Source organism: Alligator mississippiensis, chromosome 6 (genome assembly GCF_030867095.1).
Source record: "Alligator mississippiensis isolate rAllMis1 chromosome 6, rAllMis1, whole genome shotgun sequence".
NCBI lineage: Eukaryota > Metazoa > Chordata > Crocodylia > Alligatoridae > Alligator > Alligator mississippiensis.
Window position 1 is genome coordinate 4,218,878 of NC_081829.1, and position 18,416 is coordinate 4,237,293.

General features: G+C 52.8%; 1 protein-coding gene across 1 annotated transcript in view; it reads right to left on the reverse strand.

The window, feature by feature from the left end:
• Positions 1 to 413: 413 nt before the first annotated feature.
• The window catches only part of GRHL3 (grainyhead like transcription factor 3), a 33,624-nt gene continuing 15,621 nt past the window's right edge, over positions 414 to 18,416 (reverse strand). Inside the window, exons 7-16 of the mRNA XM_006267980.4 lie at positions 17,599 to 17,710; positions 16,583 to 16,677; positions 14,357 to 14,515; positions 12,832 to 12,910; positions 11,628 to 11,761; positions 10,333 to 10,370; positions 9,553 to 9,638; positions 9,306 to 9,391; positions 8,039 to 8,103; positions 414 to 1,349 (exon numbers count right to left, since the gene is read on the reverse strand). Coding sequence (XP_006268042.4) covers positions 1,235 to 1,349; positions 8,039 to 8,103; positions 9,306 to 9,391; positions 9,553 to 9,638; positions 10,333 to 10,370; positions 11,628 to 11,761; positions 12,832 to 12,910; positions 14,357 to 14,515; positions 16,583 to 16,677; positions 17,599 to 17,710 — 969 coding nt within the window. The 3' untranslated portion in view covers positions 414 to 1,234. The remainder of the gene's footprint in view (positions 1,350 to 8,038; positions 8,104 to 9,305; positions 9,392 to 9,552; positions 9,639 to 10,332; positions 10,371 to 11,627; positions 11,762 to 12,831; positions 12,911 to 14,356; positions 14,516 to 16,582; positions 16,678 to 17,598; positions 17,711 to 18,416) is intronic.

Sequence of the window (18,416 nt, forward strand, 5' to 3'; positions counted from 1 at the left end):
CAAGCCAGGCTGGGTGGGGACCGGGCCAGGAGGCGCGGGGAAGCTGCAGGCCAGGCAAGGGTGTGGAGGGCCGCGGCAGGGCCCTGGCAGTTTTGCTATTCATAAAGTGGAGAGACGCAGGGGCGTGGAGAGGCGCCAGACTGGTTCTGCCCACACCCACAGCTCTCTCCAGGTGCTGCCTGTTTCTTCTCTACACGGACAAGCAGATTGCAGGAAAAAGAGGCACAGAGACTGCATCCCCCTTGCCAACGCTGCCCTTTTACAGGTGTGGAGGGACAAGAAACACCCACCAAACCCGACACCGTCTCCTTCCCTCTTTCCCACCGGGTCCTGCCCACCCTTCCCCAAGGCACAACGTCCTTCTCCTCATCGATCTCAACCCCGATCCCACAGGTTTGGCAAACCACTTCCGCTTTCCAGCTCTGAACCTTTATTATGATGGGATATATAAAAAGCAAAAAAACAAAACGAAACAAAACCCCGCAACAGCTACACACGACGAGTTCACTTGGAAACGTGAAGCAGCTGTTTTTGAAATGCTCTCTGTCCCTGCGTGGGGTCCAGTATAAAACAAGGCAGGTCTATGCACATATAAAATATAAAAGGGAGCAGACGTCAGAAATGTATAAAATAGTGGCTATCGAGGTGCCAGTGTTATTTACATCCAGAGTTTCGGGGAGGTGGCAAGGGGCGGCGCTGGCAGTGTCTGCTTAGCTGTCAGCTTTAAACGAATCTGTCAAAGTCTCTTTGCAGAGGGAAGCTTATAAGCTTGGATGAGCCGCAGCCGGACATGGCGTGGAGGTTCTGCATGACTGATGGCTCGGTAGAAAGCCGCGGCCTACGGTTGAGTCAGCAAAGGGGCAAGACAACTGGGAACGAAGCCAGTCATCTGTCTCTGCCCACGCTGCCACATGACTGCCAGGCTCGAGTCTCCACTTTCCCAGCGGTGGAACCGAAGGTCAGGCCAGGACCAGGTCAGGACAAAAAAATACCATAATAAAATACAAAATAAAATAATAATAATAACGATACACTCAGAGAGAAGCTCCGTGTTCACATTGGTAATGGATCTGCCCATAGTTCTTGGAGCCAGCGGCACAAGGCTGAGCGTGGCACCCCAGCGGGGGAGCCTTCAAGTAAAGGCAAGATGGTGTGGCATCAGGGTGGGCTCTGTCCAGGTCAAACTCGCTGGCTTTGGGGGAGAAGTCCCAGCGTAAGTGCAGCCATCTGCTCCTTAGAGCTCTTTGAGGACGATCTGGATTTTGTCCTCCGCTTCCACCACGTCCAGCAGAAAGGCCACGTGGTTGCTGTAGTGCTGTATGATGTTGTTGTCCATGTTCACCAAGATCCTGGAAGAGGAGAGCGAAGGAGAGAGAAAGACCAGATGAGCTAAGTTACCGCAGCTGTCTGCACTGAGCACGGCCCGTTCTGGGGCCACGACTTGGGCAGTCCCGAGTTCAGACCCTCCTTTTCCCACTAACTGGCTGCGCTGGTCAGCTCACGGCACTTCGGCGTGCCTCGGTTTCCCCGTCAGCGCAGGGGAATACAAACCCTGCTCTGGCGCGTTGTACGACCAGATGGTCCCTCACAGGCTGCTGTGAACGTGCCCCGTGCTGTTTCTGAGGGCTTTGTATCGTGACAAGTTTGCTGGACTCCAGCAAGTGCTGGGTGGCTCCTTAGAGCTTGAGGAGGCGCCCAGACTGCTCAGTGACCCACACTCTTTAATCGACCCCTAGGACAGCACAGAGAAATAACCTGGAGGGTCTCTGTGACCCCCACGTGCAGCCCGCCCAGGCAAACGGAGCGGGAGTAAAGGAAGGTGCAAAGTTCAAGTGAGATGGAGATGCCTGGTTGACCCTGCGCGGACTCTCGTTCTGAAACAGAAGAAAGGAGACTTCTTCCAAACGAGCAGAATCTGCTTTGGATGTGGATGAAACTCGTTTGGAGTAAGCGATTCCCCCCTCTTTCCGGAAGAAAGGGGCCAAGTCAGGAATCGCTCCCTGGGTGGACAGATCTTGTGCGCTGGCTGCTCGCTCTCCGGGGAAGAGCTGCCACAGCCTGAATGCCCATCAGCTGGGGAGCGGGGTGCTGGCCTACATGACCTCCTGAGGTCCCTTCCAACCCTAATTTTCTATGAAGGAGCTCCAGGCTCTTGCTCCTTTCAAATGGCCACATGTTGCCAGGACAGACTCGCACTGACCACCACGACCATCGTAAAACCAACTGCTTGGGACTAGGGAACACAAAGGCGAAAGAAGAGCTTGCCAGCGATCACACCTGCGTCCCTCGTGCAAATGTCATTGATGCCACAGAGCAACTTGGTATCTCAGCTCCATCCCTGTAGCCCTACAAGGAATCTGTCACCATTCAGAAGGGAACAGAGGAGGTTTCGGTGACCTGCAGGTCGTTAATGGGGCAACTGGGTAATGCTTGGAATGGGTGTACGTGGAGTCGACCGCCAGGTACAGATGCCAGGCCAGGGGCCAGGCCTGTCCGAATGAGCAGAGCCCCTTGGAAGTCTGTGGGGTGGCACCGACGGGCAGCGAGGAAGGATTTGGCCTTCCCTCTCAGAGGCGGTGTGCCAGGGAGATCAGACCCGCTTTGCGCAGCCAACACTACCCTTCCTGGGGAGCGGAGGAGTGTTACTGCAATTCCTGGCCAACGCTTTGCTCCTCTCCAACCTCTCCAAACACCTCAAAATGCTGAACAAGCAGGTTCCTTCCATCTCCCTAGAGCCCTGCAAAGGTGGGCCATCAATCCTGCACGTGGGGAACATGAGGCCCAAGGCGCTGCCCTGTCCAGGGTCTCCCTGGCACTAAACACATCGCCCTCCCAAGCTTGCTGGCAGCGGACACGAGAGGACGCCAGCGTTGGTGGGCGCAGGTTGAAAGGCAAGTGAAGGGGGCAAAAGCAAAGTACTTGTGGGGTAGGAGGGCATTCCACTCAGCTGCCAAAGCCCTGGCTCCTGCCCACCTCTGAGCTGGCAGCTCGGCCTGGCAGGGCGGCTTGGACACCTGCCTTCCTCCTTGAGGCAGGATGTGCCACCTTAACTGCAGAGCAGAAGGCCGGGGCGGTGTCACACAGGTGTGTCCCAGGTGCTGTTACACAACCCACCAGGCCTTTAAACAACAGCTGAGGCTGCTGCAAGGAGCCTTTCATGTGGCATCCATCTCCAGGAGGGAATGGCATCCGAGTCCCACCCAGCCTCCTTCCAACCCCAAAAAGGTTTCCCATGAGCAGGCAATTCAGATGAACCTAGGGAGTAAATCTGCCTGGCTGCCTGCTCCAGCTGCATCTGTGTGACCCTAGCCAAGCCACGTCCCCATTCGGTGCCTCAGTTTCCCTCCTGGTGAGCAGCGGTGCTGCTCATCTGTGCCAAGTGCTCCCCGCCAAGTTGTGCAAAGGCCCGATACAGATGTAGAGCAATATTAAAAAAGGTAGGAATTGAATCCAGCCTACACCCAACATGCACATCGGACACCAGCTTTCTGAGATCAAGGCTCTGGTAGCAACGGTCTGCCCCGGGCTCCAAGTGTCATGGCCTCAGCAAGAGGGGAGGAGAATCCTTGCAGTCGGTTACCTGCAATACACCCAGAGCAGGAAGCGCTGGAAGTGCCATGAGTCTCTGGTTACCATAACCCCAGGTGATTTCCTAATCAAACAAGTTCAGGGAAGGGCTGAACAGGAATCCAGACCCGCCTCACACCAACAGGGAGCTCTGCCATGACTCCTACTGCGTCACCCTGGCCGCGGCTTCAGCTGGCTGCCACCTGAATTGGTCCAGTCCCATCACCTGAACAAGAGCCACTCCGGATGGGGCAAGTCCAGGGGACAACACTGAGCTACAGCACTTAACAGCTGGTGGAGGGTCTGGCCTGCTGCGGTTAAAGACAAGACGAGAGAATGGATGTGGGAGGAACAATGGGATGAAATAGTGCAAGGGAAGACGATGTCTTGACATGATAGACGTGGCAGAGTGAAAAGGAGCTCCTCACTGAGTTCAGTATTGGCCACGAGAACGATCTGCCACAGGGAGGTCCATGGTTAAGCAGCTGGATGCAAAAGAGAGGTCGTCAGATCTGTTTTTTAATTGCACGAGGTGCCTCCTTGGTCTTCCACTGTGAAGGGCTGAGGCAGCACACCGCAGCGCTCTCTCCAGCAGTCACTGGTTTATACACATTGCCTTCCTATCAGCACAGTAGCAAAACCCTCAGCTGATTGACGGGCCCTTCATCCAGACCAGGTCTGCCTCCAGCATCTGGTCTGCATGGGGGATCCTCATGCTCCGGAGGGGTGGGAAGCTCAATCCCCCCATCCCATGTTAGCAGGACTGGGATGCAGTTGTCGTGGAACGGCTGCTTTGCGAGTGTGAAAAGGGCTGGTCCTTTCACCACTGCAAGTGGCATCTTCGAAGTCAGCCTCAGCTAGAAGGAGACTGAGCTCATCGGGGCTTTAGGAGCAGGCCAGGTCTGTTGGTAGGGGCAGTGTTTGGGAGGCTGGCACAGCCTCCAGGGCTGCAATGCCAGCATCACCCGACAGCACCGAGGACCCTGCTCAGGGCACATGCCTGGGTCTCTTCCGAAGCAGAGGCATGCAGCTAGTCCCATCGAAGCCCCTGGGGAGATCCAGAAGCTTTGTCAGGCACATGTTTAAGCACCTTCCTGACTTGGGCTGGAGCAGGGTTTTCAGAAGCACTTGGTGTTGTTCCCAGCCCTGCCCCACAGGGAGCTCAAAAATCCTGCTGGAGCAGCCCCAGGGCAACGCTGAGCATGCTGGAAAGCCCAGGGCACTTACAAACCCAGACTCTCCCACGCCACTGCCAAGAAAAAGGGGAATACAGCAGGCGTAGCGTCGGACTAGCCCTATGCCCCTGGCCTCCAAGAGGCTTTGTGCTCAGAGGTTCCTCCGCCCGGTTAGACAGAAGCACCCTGTGCCCAGCCAAGAGCCGGGCTGCGTGTTGCGTGCCATACGTCTTCTGCCGGTCTTCCTCCAAGCTCAACACCTGGACCTGGGCCAATAAAAATAATGAGTTCATCTTCCAGGCAGGCACTGGTTCTTGCAAAGCCTGATCGTATCTCTCCTGCTCTCTGCATGTAGGGCTCGGTCTCGTTTTCTGAAAATAAGCCTGGCAGTTTGAGTCTTTTTCTGGCCTCTGAACGATGGGAACACTTGCTTGCAGGGGCTGGGGAAGCAGAAGGAGTTCTTTCAGAAGCCGCTTCTGCAAGTGGTAATTAGCTCGTTTGGAAACAAACCACCCATCCGCAGAAGTCTTTGGGCCAGCTCCTGGGGGGAGCGAGTCCCTCTCACTCTGTTCAAGCCAGCTGGGGTCTGGCCTTTCCCACCAGCTGGGAATACCAGCCATGGTCTCCAGTGGAGCCGGGCCATTGTACACCTTCTGGGTTTTCCAGATGTGCATGGCACTTCCTCGATGGAGACAGCAAAAGTCACCAGCTATCACTTGGTTCCTCACTGCGAGTGAAATACAGACCGTAGGGCAGGAGCTGGCTTTACTTGCACAGATCTTAATGTCAAAACAGCATTTGGAGTAACGCACCGGAGCTACGAGCTCCCCAGAGCAGCTTCTGAGGCTCAGCAAGGTCTAACACAAAGCAAAACCCTCCTTCAGCATTACGTATTCCTCAAGTTACTTTAAAGCGATGAATTCAGAAGCAGCATCCTCGGGCTTGAATGAGGCGCTGAAAGGACAGCAGAGCAAGGCATGCCTGGGCAGCTTCCTGGCTGGGCTTCACTTGCAGCAGGTCCAAAAAAAGGGCTTCCCGTCTAACCGAAGAGCAAGTCAGTTCCCGTGGGTCTTTCCCACCAGCACATCGAGCTCAGCCCAAGAGCCCTCTTTGCTCTTCCCCTGAGCTGAGGGCTGTCTGCCACGGGGGCTTGTGGCTTCCCCGGCAGGTAAAATTACTCCTCCAAAAATCACGAGGTATATGTGGTTTGGTTAAAATATAACCCAGCCCCCACCTGCTGCGCCCGGTCCAAGCTCCCAGACATTTTATCTGGGGCAACTTAGCAAAGAAAGGAAACCGCAAGCAGGATCACTTCAGGTGTCGTTCTCGGGTGCTTTCCTGGCAACAGAGCCCTGGGCGGCTGCGAGGGATCCTTTGATTTGAACAATAAGAGAGGCCTCCATCTCAGGCAACTGCAGATTAACAGCAAAGCCCTTCTCTCCGTGCCAGCGGCCTCCTCCGAGTTGACTTGCTGCTCATTACTCCCACGTTATTATACTTGCGAAATCCCCAGGCGCTGCACAACAACGTCAAGCCGCGGTTTCGTGGCCAGGGGCCACTGTTTTCCAGACGCAACCCATGGATTACGGAGGTGGACGACGATGGGAGTGCACTCGACGCACTCGTTATACAGCAACACGAGCTCTTTGGTAGATTAGTGACAGCCGGCGTGCCCAGGAAAGCCTCTCCCGTGCGCTGCATGGCCGTATCGAATGCTCAGCTGGGGCTCAAGGACAGCCAGCTCAGGAAGCCCACTCTGGCTCTGCAGTAGGTGCCCAGCGAAAGACAGAGCAGTTCACTACTTTAGTCTGAAGTCAGACAGCAGATAGGGCAGGGTGGCACGTTAGAGACTGCCTGGTTCAGAGAGCCGTGAGCTCTTCTGTAGGCAACCACCTCCATCAGCAAAAGACAGTGTAAAACACTACAGAAGTGAACACGTACTAAAACTGCCTTTGCAAATTCTGCCTTCGCAAAACGGCCTTTGCAAACTCCCCTTGGCTGCGGAGACAGACTCCAAGAGGTCTCTCTCCACCTCATTCAGGCCAGTGCTACCTGTTTTGAAGACCTCTCGGGCATTTTGGTAGTCAAGGCTGAGCTATTCAGCGCCGGTGAAAGGGGATGGATTGGCAGCCCTGGGGACCAAAGTCCTTTGGCGATCCCCAGAACAAGAGGGGAAATGGGACAGGAGTTCATCTGGTACAAGCTAACATGGGAATGGACCTGGACCAGTTTGTACCAGCGAGGGGCCTGGCCCTGCTCGGAAGTGCCCGACTCTAAGGGAGAGGGAGAGGAGTTTGGCTTCGCAAGCAGGAATACCAGCAGGAGTGTGTTAGGACCCACAGGTGTGGGTGCACGTCCTCAGCCTGACGAAGGGTTTTTGAACCTGAAACTTGCTTAAAAATTGTTTTCCAGCTTTTAAGTTGGTTTAATAAAAGATATCAGATTCACCCAAAGACCCTTGTCAGAAGTGAAGTGAGATTCACTCGGCACCTCCGTCCCATCGCGCGAGCCACCCACACAGTCACAACGTCCAGTCCTTGCGGTCTGCACTCTGGTTTGGCATGCTCTAGACCAGGACGGCTTCGTCTCCAGTGACACCAAAGAACCACAGGTTTCTCTTCACTGCCTGGCGCAAAGCTCCCATTGACGACCATGGGAGCTGCCTGTGCCCCAACGTGCTGTGTGCATCTTTGCTTTGCACTCGTGGTGCCAGCTCAGACCTGGGGTCTGGTTCACAGAAGCAATGAAAAGCCTTCCAGAGCTTTTGCTGGGGTGTGGATAAGACCATTCATGTACAGTGGCACAGAGGTGCTCCGTGTACACCTCACGTGTGCAGTGAGGGATTCAGTCACCAGTGCTGCCCTGCTTTGGTGCTCTCCCAAAGTTTACTCAGCCCTCCTGTCTCAGAGCAACGCACGCTGGTCAGGAGAAGCAAACCTCTGCATCTTCTTCTTCGGCTGATGAGGCTGGTCTGAATCCTAGCGACTGCAAGTAGATCAGTTCACTATCCCCTCCACTTTTCACGTGACAGACGAGAGATCATCAGTTCACCTACCTGGACATTTCTCCCCTCACTCGCCTACCTCTCCTCCGGGGATTTTACCATTTCAAACAAGACACACAACCATCGACCCAAAGTGTTTAACGCTCAGATGTTTCTCCACTTTATAGGCTCCAAATGGCACGGCCCTTGCATGCCTTGGCTTTTATTATCTTGTTAACATGCTATTTCATCCCAGGGCAGAGGACCCATGGGGCAAGGTTTTCACTGTACAGAGGAAAGGCGTACAACTTACCCTCGTCTGCACTTTTTGTAGACCTTGTAAATGCTTTCTTCGGGCAGCCCGTATTTTTCTGAAATCTGGAGGAGAAAAACATGATTTTTTTTTCTTTTTTTGCAAAATGAAATTCCAACAGATAAAAAAAAAAATCAAAGGCATCGTGGAGTTTCAGTCTTTCAATGGAGGGTTTCCCCTCTTCTTTATTTAAAATATATCTATGGTAATAATCTAGAGCAGTGCATCTTAGGCTAGGGTGATCACAGCCCCCTGGGTCTTGGACCGAGGCACCATGGATCATTGGAAAGGGCACCAGACCCCAGTTCTCTTCCAGATTCTGCCGCTGGCTGGCTCTGCGCCCTTGAGCAAGTCACCTCTGTGTCTCTTTCTGTCTGATTTATCTTGGCCTTTATGCTGCAGTTTCTTATGTGTGGAGACAGATGCACCCGTGCTGAGCCTCTGGGCCTCAGAGCAATAGACAGTGGGCATTTGGACCAGACAGCCTCCTGCCTGTCCTCCTCAGGGCGTTTGCTGAGTTCTTGCTTGAGCTGCACCCGTTTCTCACGGACGCATCCTCAGTGCACAGTGATGCTGTTCTGATCAGGTTTGGAAGTGCAGAAGGGGGCTTTACATGCATTTCTGTGAAGGTTTGTGTCTGCTCAGATGCGTTGCCAGCCCTATAAACTGACTTGGCTCAAACTGTCTCTGCTGGGTTTTTAAAAGTTTGCAAAACTAACAAAAGTTGAGGTGGGGTTGTGCAGCCACCACTGGATGCTTTACATTCAGTGTTTGTTTTATTCCCACCGGCTCCCAGAGAGGAGCCACGGTTATCAGGGATTCTGCTGATAATCATCACACAAATACGCCCTGTGCGCTCCTCAAACAGGGTGACAGAATTGCAATGCAGGGCTTGAACGGCCCGGGCTTCAGATAGTGCAGAGATAGAGCTAGGGAATGTGGGGGGAATGCTTTACAGTGGAAAAATATGATAACACTGTAATAAAAGGAGCATCCCAAGGCTTTACATTATGATTCGAACAACAGATTGTGTTGATAAGGCCTGTGCTCTCTGCCTATGGCTCTAAACACATCGCCCACCTGTTTGCTGGGGTGGAATTCACAGCATGAAGCTAGTGGATCTTTCTGGATCTGGGATTTTGGGTGGTGCATAGTCCTTATGTTGGGTAAATCCTTCACTCCAGTACCCCAGTTCCCCAAAACCGTGCTGCCAGGGCCTGGTTACTTGTGGTCCATTTATGCAGCAAGGTCACTGGACAAAACTCACAGCACTCCTAAGTCCCTGGAGATCTGGCGTCTTCAGCATGAGGGCATCGAACACTTCTTCTGATTCTCTCCGCACATACAGCAAGACTGAAACAAACAATGCGCAGCATTTAAACCAGCAGTTGTGGCACGAGAATCACTTTTTCAAAGCTTCTGTGTCCCTGGTTAAATAAAAATCCCATCTTAGTTGGCTCCAGCAAAGAAATACTTCCAAGGGGAAAGGAATCCACACCAAGGAGATGACTCACCTCTTTGGGGATCTTCTTTGGCCTGTTTGGAAGGCAAAGGATCAAACTCATCGGAGAATGAAGGGCAGCTCCGTTTTAACGGCAACCTGAGTAAACCGGAGAGGAGACTGTCAGAAAGGCGGCACAACAGAAGCCAAGGTTTCAACCGTTCGAGCAGAAGTTCCGGGATGGTGATGGCAAAATGATTACTAGTGCTGGAGTCCAGCCAGGACCCCAGGGTTAAGGTCTGAATGCAATGGGATCTTTATTGATCACACGCAGTGTGGATTTCGGTTTTACATCTCAGGCAAAAGCGTGGAGATGCGGCCTACAATCCAAAGGTCACTGACATCCAAGGAAGGCTTTCACTGGACATGAGCGTGCCCCAGCCTTCCCCTCGCCCCCAGCAGCTTCGGTTGTAGTCGGTTCCAGCGTCCTTTGTGGCAACACCTGCCTTCGGTTCCTTTATAGGAACATTTGCTCTTCACACCCAGAGCACGGGTCACTCTTATTTTCTAAAACATGGTCTTATGCCCATTAGCACAACGGTTGCAAATTGCTAATGCCAAACCAGTGGATTTCTAGCGATAATAAAAATATCCATCCCTCTTTTTCAAATGGGGCTCATTTGAATCCAACCCACACTTGGATCTGCTATTCTTTGTTTGCTACAAGATGCTGTCCCTGGTGCCAGTCTCTTGGTACATATTAAGACCAGGAGATACTAGAGAATAATCATGGACCAGAAGAGGTGAAAAGGGCTGGAAGGTGCCAAAGTCATAGCAATGTGCCCTGTCCTACCTGTTTGCATCGATACAGCCCACAGGAGTAGGAAGCGCCTTGACATGGAAAAAAAAAAAAGAAGATAGATATTTTTAGTTGAACTTTTTTTAAATGCTCCATACCAAGCTTATTCCCCACTTCACAGCCGTGGTGATTGCGCTGTTAGAGATCACAGGACAGGTCCTGCTCTTGGCAACCAGCTATGCAACTGAAGGCAGACTGGGGCATGGTGGAGTCTGTCCCTGCCAGCATGGGGCATGGGAGGGAGACGGTGCGTGGGGTGAAGTCCTGGCCCCACTGAAGTCACAGAGTCATAAAGAAGAAGGGCTGGAAGGGACCTCCAGAGGTCATCTAGTCCAACCCCTGCCACAGGTGGAGTTGAGCCACTGACTTCACATGATTTTCACACAGGGATGTTTTAACTCACTGCCTTTGGGCAGGGACTTGGCATTTAAATGCCCATATTTAGTTTTGCCAACATGGTCCTGTTTTCAGTGGGACGACCCTATTGATCTGAAGGATGTTGATGAGTCCATCAAGTTTGGAGTTTTATTTGTCGTCTGGAGTTTTTAAATCATCCCTGAGATGATCGATCTAAATACGTACACGCACACATGCACGTCTTTGGGATTCAGTGAATTCCTGACCCAGAGAAAAGTCTCCAGCAAGTCCTGTCCAGAGCACTCCAGGCTACACATCTTGCTCGAACTGGGAGGAGGTCAGACTTCACACCCAGCCTGAATCCAGAGCCCACAATCTCTCAGCGGGTGCCTGTATTGCAAACCAAGCTCTTCTGTTCCCCAGCTTTTGCCATTGCTGCACCAGAACCTCTTCCCGCTACAAGGGCGTCTCAGGTGAATCTGTCCCCTTTTGGGCGAATGCGGACAAGTGACCACCCAGCTCCTTAAGCAGTGGCAATACCGACTGGTTGTGCAGGGGGCTGGGTGTAGCTCTGCTCAGCTGGAGAGAAGCTCTTTGGAAAAAGAGAGGCAAAGGCAATGTGTGGGACGTCCCATACATGGAGGTGGTTTCCCTACTGCACTTATGGGTCATTCGTTAAAATTGTTTTTATTCCTCCCAACTTTCAAAAAAACTTCAGGCAATACTGATCTACCTCCCTCCTCAGGGAAATCTGTCTCAAGTTCACAACATGTCCCCAAATTAAATCTCCCTTGATCATGACACGGCCTGTTAATAGCAGGGACCCTCCTGTTCTTTTGCTGCACCCAAGGCAATTAGTGCCTCTGGGACTGATTCCAGTGCCCGGGCTCTGAGCGGGCTGGGGTGGGGTGTTTGTCTTTCAAAGGACTTACCGTGCCACCTCGGTGGAGATTTGAAAAATGGACATTAGGAATAAACAAGACTGGCTGGGTTTCCAAGTCTGTCTCTGGCCGGAGGAACGTGATTTCATTCCCTCTGAAGCCAGACAGCAAACAGCCTTTCAAACCTAGGAATACAGAGACATCTCATTTCAGGCCATTCTGCCTTTCTCCCATCAACAGTGTTGTCACTCTAATGGGACCCGTTCCCCACTCAGCATGACAGAGATTCATGCGTGTGCACTGAGAGCAGAAAGCCTCCGATATACAAGACAAGCACGTTCCATGCAGCGTGCCGTGTGTCAACATATGACTTCATGGCTGACAGCACGCCGGGGCACACAGAATAACTCCTGATGAATGGGGTCACACCGAGCTAAGCTGGGACAGCTCTTGGCGTTTACTCTTCATGTTTCCTCACCTTATTGGAAGGATAGCGCTGGAAAGGTGTCATGGTGTCGTTTCCTCTGTTGAAGGAGGAGCCGCAGAACATGACACAGAGCCTAGACGTGAACCGAATGGGTATACGGGGTACGACACCCAAACAGCTATGGAGGTCGATGTCTCAGGGTCAGAATGAAGAAAGGAGCTGAGAGTGGGCAGCAAGCAAGAACTCGAGGCAGTGCCCACAGCTCAGGGATGACAGTGGATGCCACCCTGAGCACCCCTGCCTATACGGACACGGAGGTCAGGAGCCATGGAAAGATCCCAGCTCTGCCAGGGCAGGTAGATGGCCATCTGGGCCAGTTCCAGGAGGAGGGTACTGCCCCACGCCAACAGGAGAAGCCCTTTTAGCTGCATACGGTGCAGAGCCATACAAGCTAATGCGTCTCGCTCCTGGCTTGAAGGAACCAGTTGGAGCTGGCCTTTCACCAGGCCTGAGGCTACCAGCCCAGCCCATGTAGACTTCCAGCCAATGGGTAGAACTATTTCCCTTAGCTGGATTCGAACTGACACCCTGGATGAGATGGCAGTGGCAGGGAACAGCACCTGAGCCGCCCAGCCTTGCCCTGCCCTCCCCCTTTGGGACGTGCTCGTGTACGAAGGATTCCTCTGTCTTTTGTTATCCCCGCTGCACATCGCCTCTCTGGCACAGGCCCTACAACAACTCTGCCTACAAGGAGGGAGATGCCCATGGTTTCCATGACCTTTAGGTCAGGCCTCTTGCTACCTGCTGGTCACAACGACTCGTACTGACCGTTGTTGTTGGAGTCCAGGCATTTCCCTTTCCTTCTGAACTGCTTGCGCTCATCATCTCGCATCTTCCTCTCTGCTCCCTGCAGGAAAGGTTAGGGGAACATTAGCGTCACCATCAGATCAGCCTCAGCTGGGAAAGCAAGAGGGCAGATCACTTATCCGGGAGCCCAGGCTGAATCTGTGCCAGAGCTGCACAGCTCCCCTGTGTCTGCACAGGCCACATGTCTTGTCTTTGCTTTCAATATACTATGATTAGGTTAAATTGGCTGCTGCAATAACTCCTCCACTGGATTCAATAAAATCATGACCCAGCAAAGAACTGGGTCCATTGTTTTTTTTACTGGGCATGTACTTCCTAAACCAGGGGGCAATAAAAGCAGGGTAAACACCCTTGCCCTTTGTCACTGGAGCCCTCATACGGGCCTCTAACAGACCAGGGCAGAGAAGCCTGCCAGCACAGCTCATCTCTGTTCTGCTCACGCAGAGACCATGCTCTGTCTATCAGGGCTCTGCAAGATTTGAAAAGACTTAGCCAAAAAGCCCAGTGAAAAGTAAGGCTGGTTAGCTCATGTAGCCCTGCTCATTAGCAGATCTATGAATTGTTTTCACAGGAGGTCAGAATCATTATCCCCGTGTTACATATGGGAAAACTGAGGCCCACAGAGGAAGTGACCCGCCTGAGGTCACCTGAGAGGCTGGGAACAGAGACCACGTTCCCCGAGTCCTGGCTCTGTGCTCTGTTCACTAGTCTCCCCTGCCTTCCTCGACTGAAACGAGACATTTATCTCCCCAGCACAGCGGCTCTGAACATCTGACTGTGCACTGGACTGATCGTGGATTGGAAAACGCCATGATGACTGGAAAACCAGTGAACAAGGACACGGCAAGAGCTAAGATTGTAAAGCCAATCAGTTGAAAGGGGAGGGAATTCCATGCTGGATGCTTAATAAATAGTCTTCATTAGTCCCTATTTAATTTCACTGGATAATTAATATCTAGGATAAATGGGAGCCCCTTGCTAAAAGGATTCCAACTTCCTTAGGTGCTAAAACTCACAGATGTCCCAGAGGCTTCGCAGGGGCCACCCTGGGAGACAAGACAAGGATAAGCTGAACCTACTTGGTGTTTCCAAGCATGCAACTGTCCGTCCTTTTTGAAAAATAAACACACATAGGATGAAGAGCAGGGACAAAAGCCTCCGCCAGGACCAGGACATCCCGTTCCTGGAGTCAGATAAAACTTGACAAGACTAGAGAGTGAGTTACAGGGCAGGATCCTACGTAGTCCAGGGGTGGGGAGATGCTCTGATAACTTCCATCTCCACCTTCTAGCAGTTTGGCAATACAGATACATGTGGATTAAGTCGGGGTATGGATCCTGTCCACTCAGGAACACTGTCCCTCGTGTCACTTGGGCTCCTCATTGCCTTTCATCTCTCCTCCCCTCGCTCCAGGCTCTTTGGGCCCATTTGCCATCAGCATAGCGTTCCCTGCAGGGAGCGCCCCGACAGGAGAGAGACGCCGTACCTTATCGCAGAATATCTTGATCTGGCAGACAGCTCGGTGCACCAGCCGGCTTGTCCCGCTGCTGCAGTCATAAGTGTCAATCTGGAGGTTCAAGGGGACGCCCTTCACTCCCTTCTGGGAGGAGAAGTCTGTGCTCAGGCAGTTCACCCCAATGAAGACCTGTGGATGGGAAGGGAGGAGGTCACAGCTTTGGGGGATGCGAACCTGCCTGGAATTAGTGAGATCTTAAATGGCAGCGAGCATGACAAGAGGCAGAGAGCAACCCACTCCATAGGGCTTCAGATGCCCATCCTTCCTGGCTCCCCAGCCTGGCCGCAGCATGCCCATGCCCCCTTCTCCCAGGCACCTCCTGTAGCTACCTCGGTACGCCCAGGCCAGATTCTGTGCTGCTCTGCCCCATGTGTGTCCATTTTACAGTGGAGACAGTGCGGTGTCACTATTCGGACTGAGCAGGGAAGACACTAAAGTAAAGCCCCGGTGCACAAACTGCAGGACGACGTGAAATCCAGCAATGGGGAATCACCCCTCTCGTGCTCCCCACGTGCACATGCCCAGCACCCACGGCTGCACTACAGAGACCCCCGCTACCACGTCCTCTCCCACCCACCAGGTAGGAGGTCTCCCCTCCAGAGGCATGCTTTGACGACTGATGCTCAAATGATGTTGCAACCTTTTATGCAGTTCCAACGCTCTCTAGCTCTCTCCTAACTCAAAGCCTGTTGAATCAAGTGGAAACACTCCCCTCGCTTCACTGAGCTCTTGGAGCAGGCCTCAAGTGTGTTCGTGCTGTGACGGATGAGATTTCCGTTCAGCAGGGACATTTCTTCCTGCTTGGTTATACATGGACTGGGACCAACTGTTAGGGTCCAAGGCAGGCTGGATCACAGCACCATTGCCATCAGGCTCACATTTTAAGTTATTCCTTGTTGTTAAATAAGTAATTTCCTTTGAGTCCTGTCTCTTCCATCACTGACCTCTAACTGTCTGGGGGAAAGCTGAGCTCTGTGCCCTTGTCTCCTCCCTGCTGTTTCGGGGACCAGACTCTAGGGCCCAGTCGCCAGCTGATGCAAGTTGGCACAACCCCCGTGCCCTCCATGGGGCATTCCCTGGAGGTCTCAGCCTTGCATTCGATATTAGCAGCTGTTAGCGAGGTCTGCCATTACATACAGAAAAGCAGCTGCTTATCTGTTGCTTAAGGCGGAGCTGCCTGAAGTAGTAGCAGGTGCTACAGACAGTCCCAAATGCCTGGCTTCTCCTGTAGCAGCTCCCAGCCATTTCATCTCTCCCGTCTCACCTTCAACCAACCCCAGGCTAGTTCATGGACACAGTTTCTGGTAAGAGCTGAACAGCATTTGCTGCGGTGCCCAGAGGGCTTGCTGCATGCCTGGCATATTTCCATGCTTGACAACTTTGCCTTGGAGACACTTGTTAACCTCTCGGGTTGTAAAAGACTACGGTCGCCTGAAGAGAGGCTTCGCTGAGATCTCGGAGCAAGGCTGAGTTTTCCCACTAAGCTCCCAGTTTCAGCCCCTGCCTTTTTTTGTATGTCTTCCCCTCCTGTTTTTGTGTGTACATATTTCACCTTCAGATGGAAACCAATAACCCAGAGTAAGAAGCAGCACTGGGTTTGAGCAAATGCCTGGCTGGGGGATGAGAGATGAGAGCTTTTCAGTGTTTAGCTAAGAAGGTAAGAATTATCATAGAGTATTAAGGCCAGATGGGATCACTGGGAACAACCTGTCTGACTTGCTGCATAATACAGCCCGGAGAATACCCCCACCCCACCCCGCCCCACACACACCGTGTCTGCACCAAGTCCAGGCCTCTGGAGCAGAGTTTTTGTTCCTTAAGCTCTGTTTGGTTTTTTAAATAGGCTTCACCTACATCCCCAGGGCCCTGGTCTGTGCTGCACACAGCACAAAGCTTTTCCCAGATTTAAAAAAATCCATCAGCACTAGAAAAACAGATGCAAGCCTGTCTCAGGTGTAGCCTGAATGCTTATTAGCTCTTGGTGATGCTTAAACACACAGAGAAGCACGGCAGTCTCCCCTGGCGTCCTGGCAAATAGACACTCCCTATGGTCAGGGGGATGAATTTGTTTGGATTTGCAACTTGGTCTGTCTTTCTGCTGAGAGGGGGAAAAAGCCATGTTCAGCTCATAGGCAGCTGGACTAGAGCAGTGCCACAGCACCAACCCCCGGGTCCCCCCAGGGGACCAGGCCCTACCTTGGCTTCTTCATTAATGTTCCACATGAAGGACAAAGCGTTGTAAGCCACCTCCTCGATGTTCTGCACCGTGTTGAAGTTTTCTTTGCAGTCAGCTGAAATGCATTTAACGAGCGATTGACTTTTGATTGCAAAGTGAGAGTCTGGCTTATGCTCAATATGCTTCGCACATCTAAAGGAACTCTCAGCCCCAGATCCCCGAGCGCCAGCCCTGCCTCCGGCCACGCACAAGGCATGTTTCATCCCCTATGCAGCTACAACACTGCAGGTTAAGGCATAGGCCAGAAGTGTCCCTCCGGTCCTGATGGGTTACTGCCTGCCCTCTGGCATAGCTACACCTGTGCAAAGAGATGTGGGGACTTTGCTAAACCAAAGAAACCATGTTCAGAACCTGAGGGCACAAGAATCAGAGCCAAGGGAGTGGAGCCTGCCTGTAAATACCCTGCTAGGGATACTGCCAGCCTGCGGGACCCCCAAGGAGGCACAGACCCTGCAGTTCATGTTCACGCAGCTCTCCCTGAAAGGAGGCAGGGTGTTGGGGCTATAAGGGCAGTTTAGGGGTAGGAGGGAGCTCTGGTGGGAGTGCAGCGTGCTCCACCTGAGCCCAGCTATTGGTTGATCACGTAGAGATGAGCCAGCTGACAATTCAGAGCAGCCGAGAAGGCTGCTCCACTGGCAGCGAGGCCAGTGCCAGAGCAGAGTATCCGGGAAACCGCTCTACTGGCCCCTCTGACTTACACGCAGCAGAGGATCCGGCCTCTGGTCTCCAGCCCTATGCATTAGGCCACATTTGAAGCATTGTGCTGGAGGGACAAAACACTGGTCAGGTCAAACTGAACACATTGCGGGAGCAAGGGAGCAGAGACCCTTTCTTCTCGGACTTCTGCGTTCATCCTTTGCCTTCAAACCCCAAAGCCGCGTCTCTCCCGGAAATGTAGTTCGCATATTAATCACGAAGTTGCTTGCACTAAGAAGGGCCAAGAGACCCCCCCCGAGCGAGGAGTCCCACTCCTTACCAACATCGATGACCCTCTGCTTGGCCGTGGGCTGGCGCGAGTGCCAGTGCTTCCAGAACTTCAGCTGCTCTAGCGGGATCTTTTCGTTGTCAAAGACGATCATAACAACACTCTACAAAGCAAGCGGGAGAGCTCCTTTCAGTACGGGCTGAGGGGCAATGTGGGCCTAGACATCCGTGTGCTGGACAAAGGAGAATTAACATCCCTCACTTCTCTTATTGCTGGGAAAAATGAAGCCCGCAGCATGGAGAAGTAACTGGAACAAGGTCACATGGGGAATCAGTGGCAGAGTTAGCAACAGAAACCAGGACTCCTGCCTCCAGTCACCTGCTCTAGCAAGACCGTCTGCTCAAGGCCATAACGCTGGCTCCTAATGCCCCATTGATAGTGTCATGGACCTCAAATGGCGTGGCCTGGGAGGGCCTTAGGGGTAAAGCCTTACAGTGCCATTAATCATTACAAATGCCCCGCAGTTACACAGAATCTTTCATCTGAGACGTTTCAGCCCTTTACACCCGTACCGAGGCGCGTCAGGTCTGGAAGGCAACTCAGTTTACCGGCTTAGAAGCAAGAAGGCTTTGGAGCCTGGAGAACACCACGTCTCCCCTCCATCCCCCTATGACAAATCAGCCTCCAGCCCATTCAAGTGGATCGTTGCACCAATTAATGAGGGTTAAGGCCAGTTTCATTGTAAGAACCAGACTGATCCCCGTGTCAGCACGGGGCAGGTCCAGGCAGCTTGTGCCCCCTCCCCTGTTTAGGGGCTGCAGGGAGTCACCACCGGCCTGGCACAGATCAGAGCACTTGGCCGGTTGCTC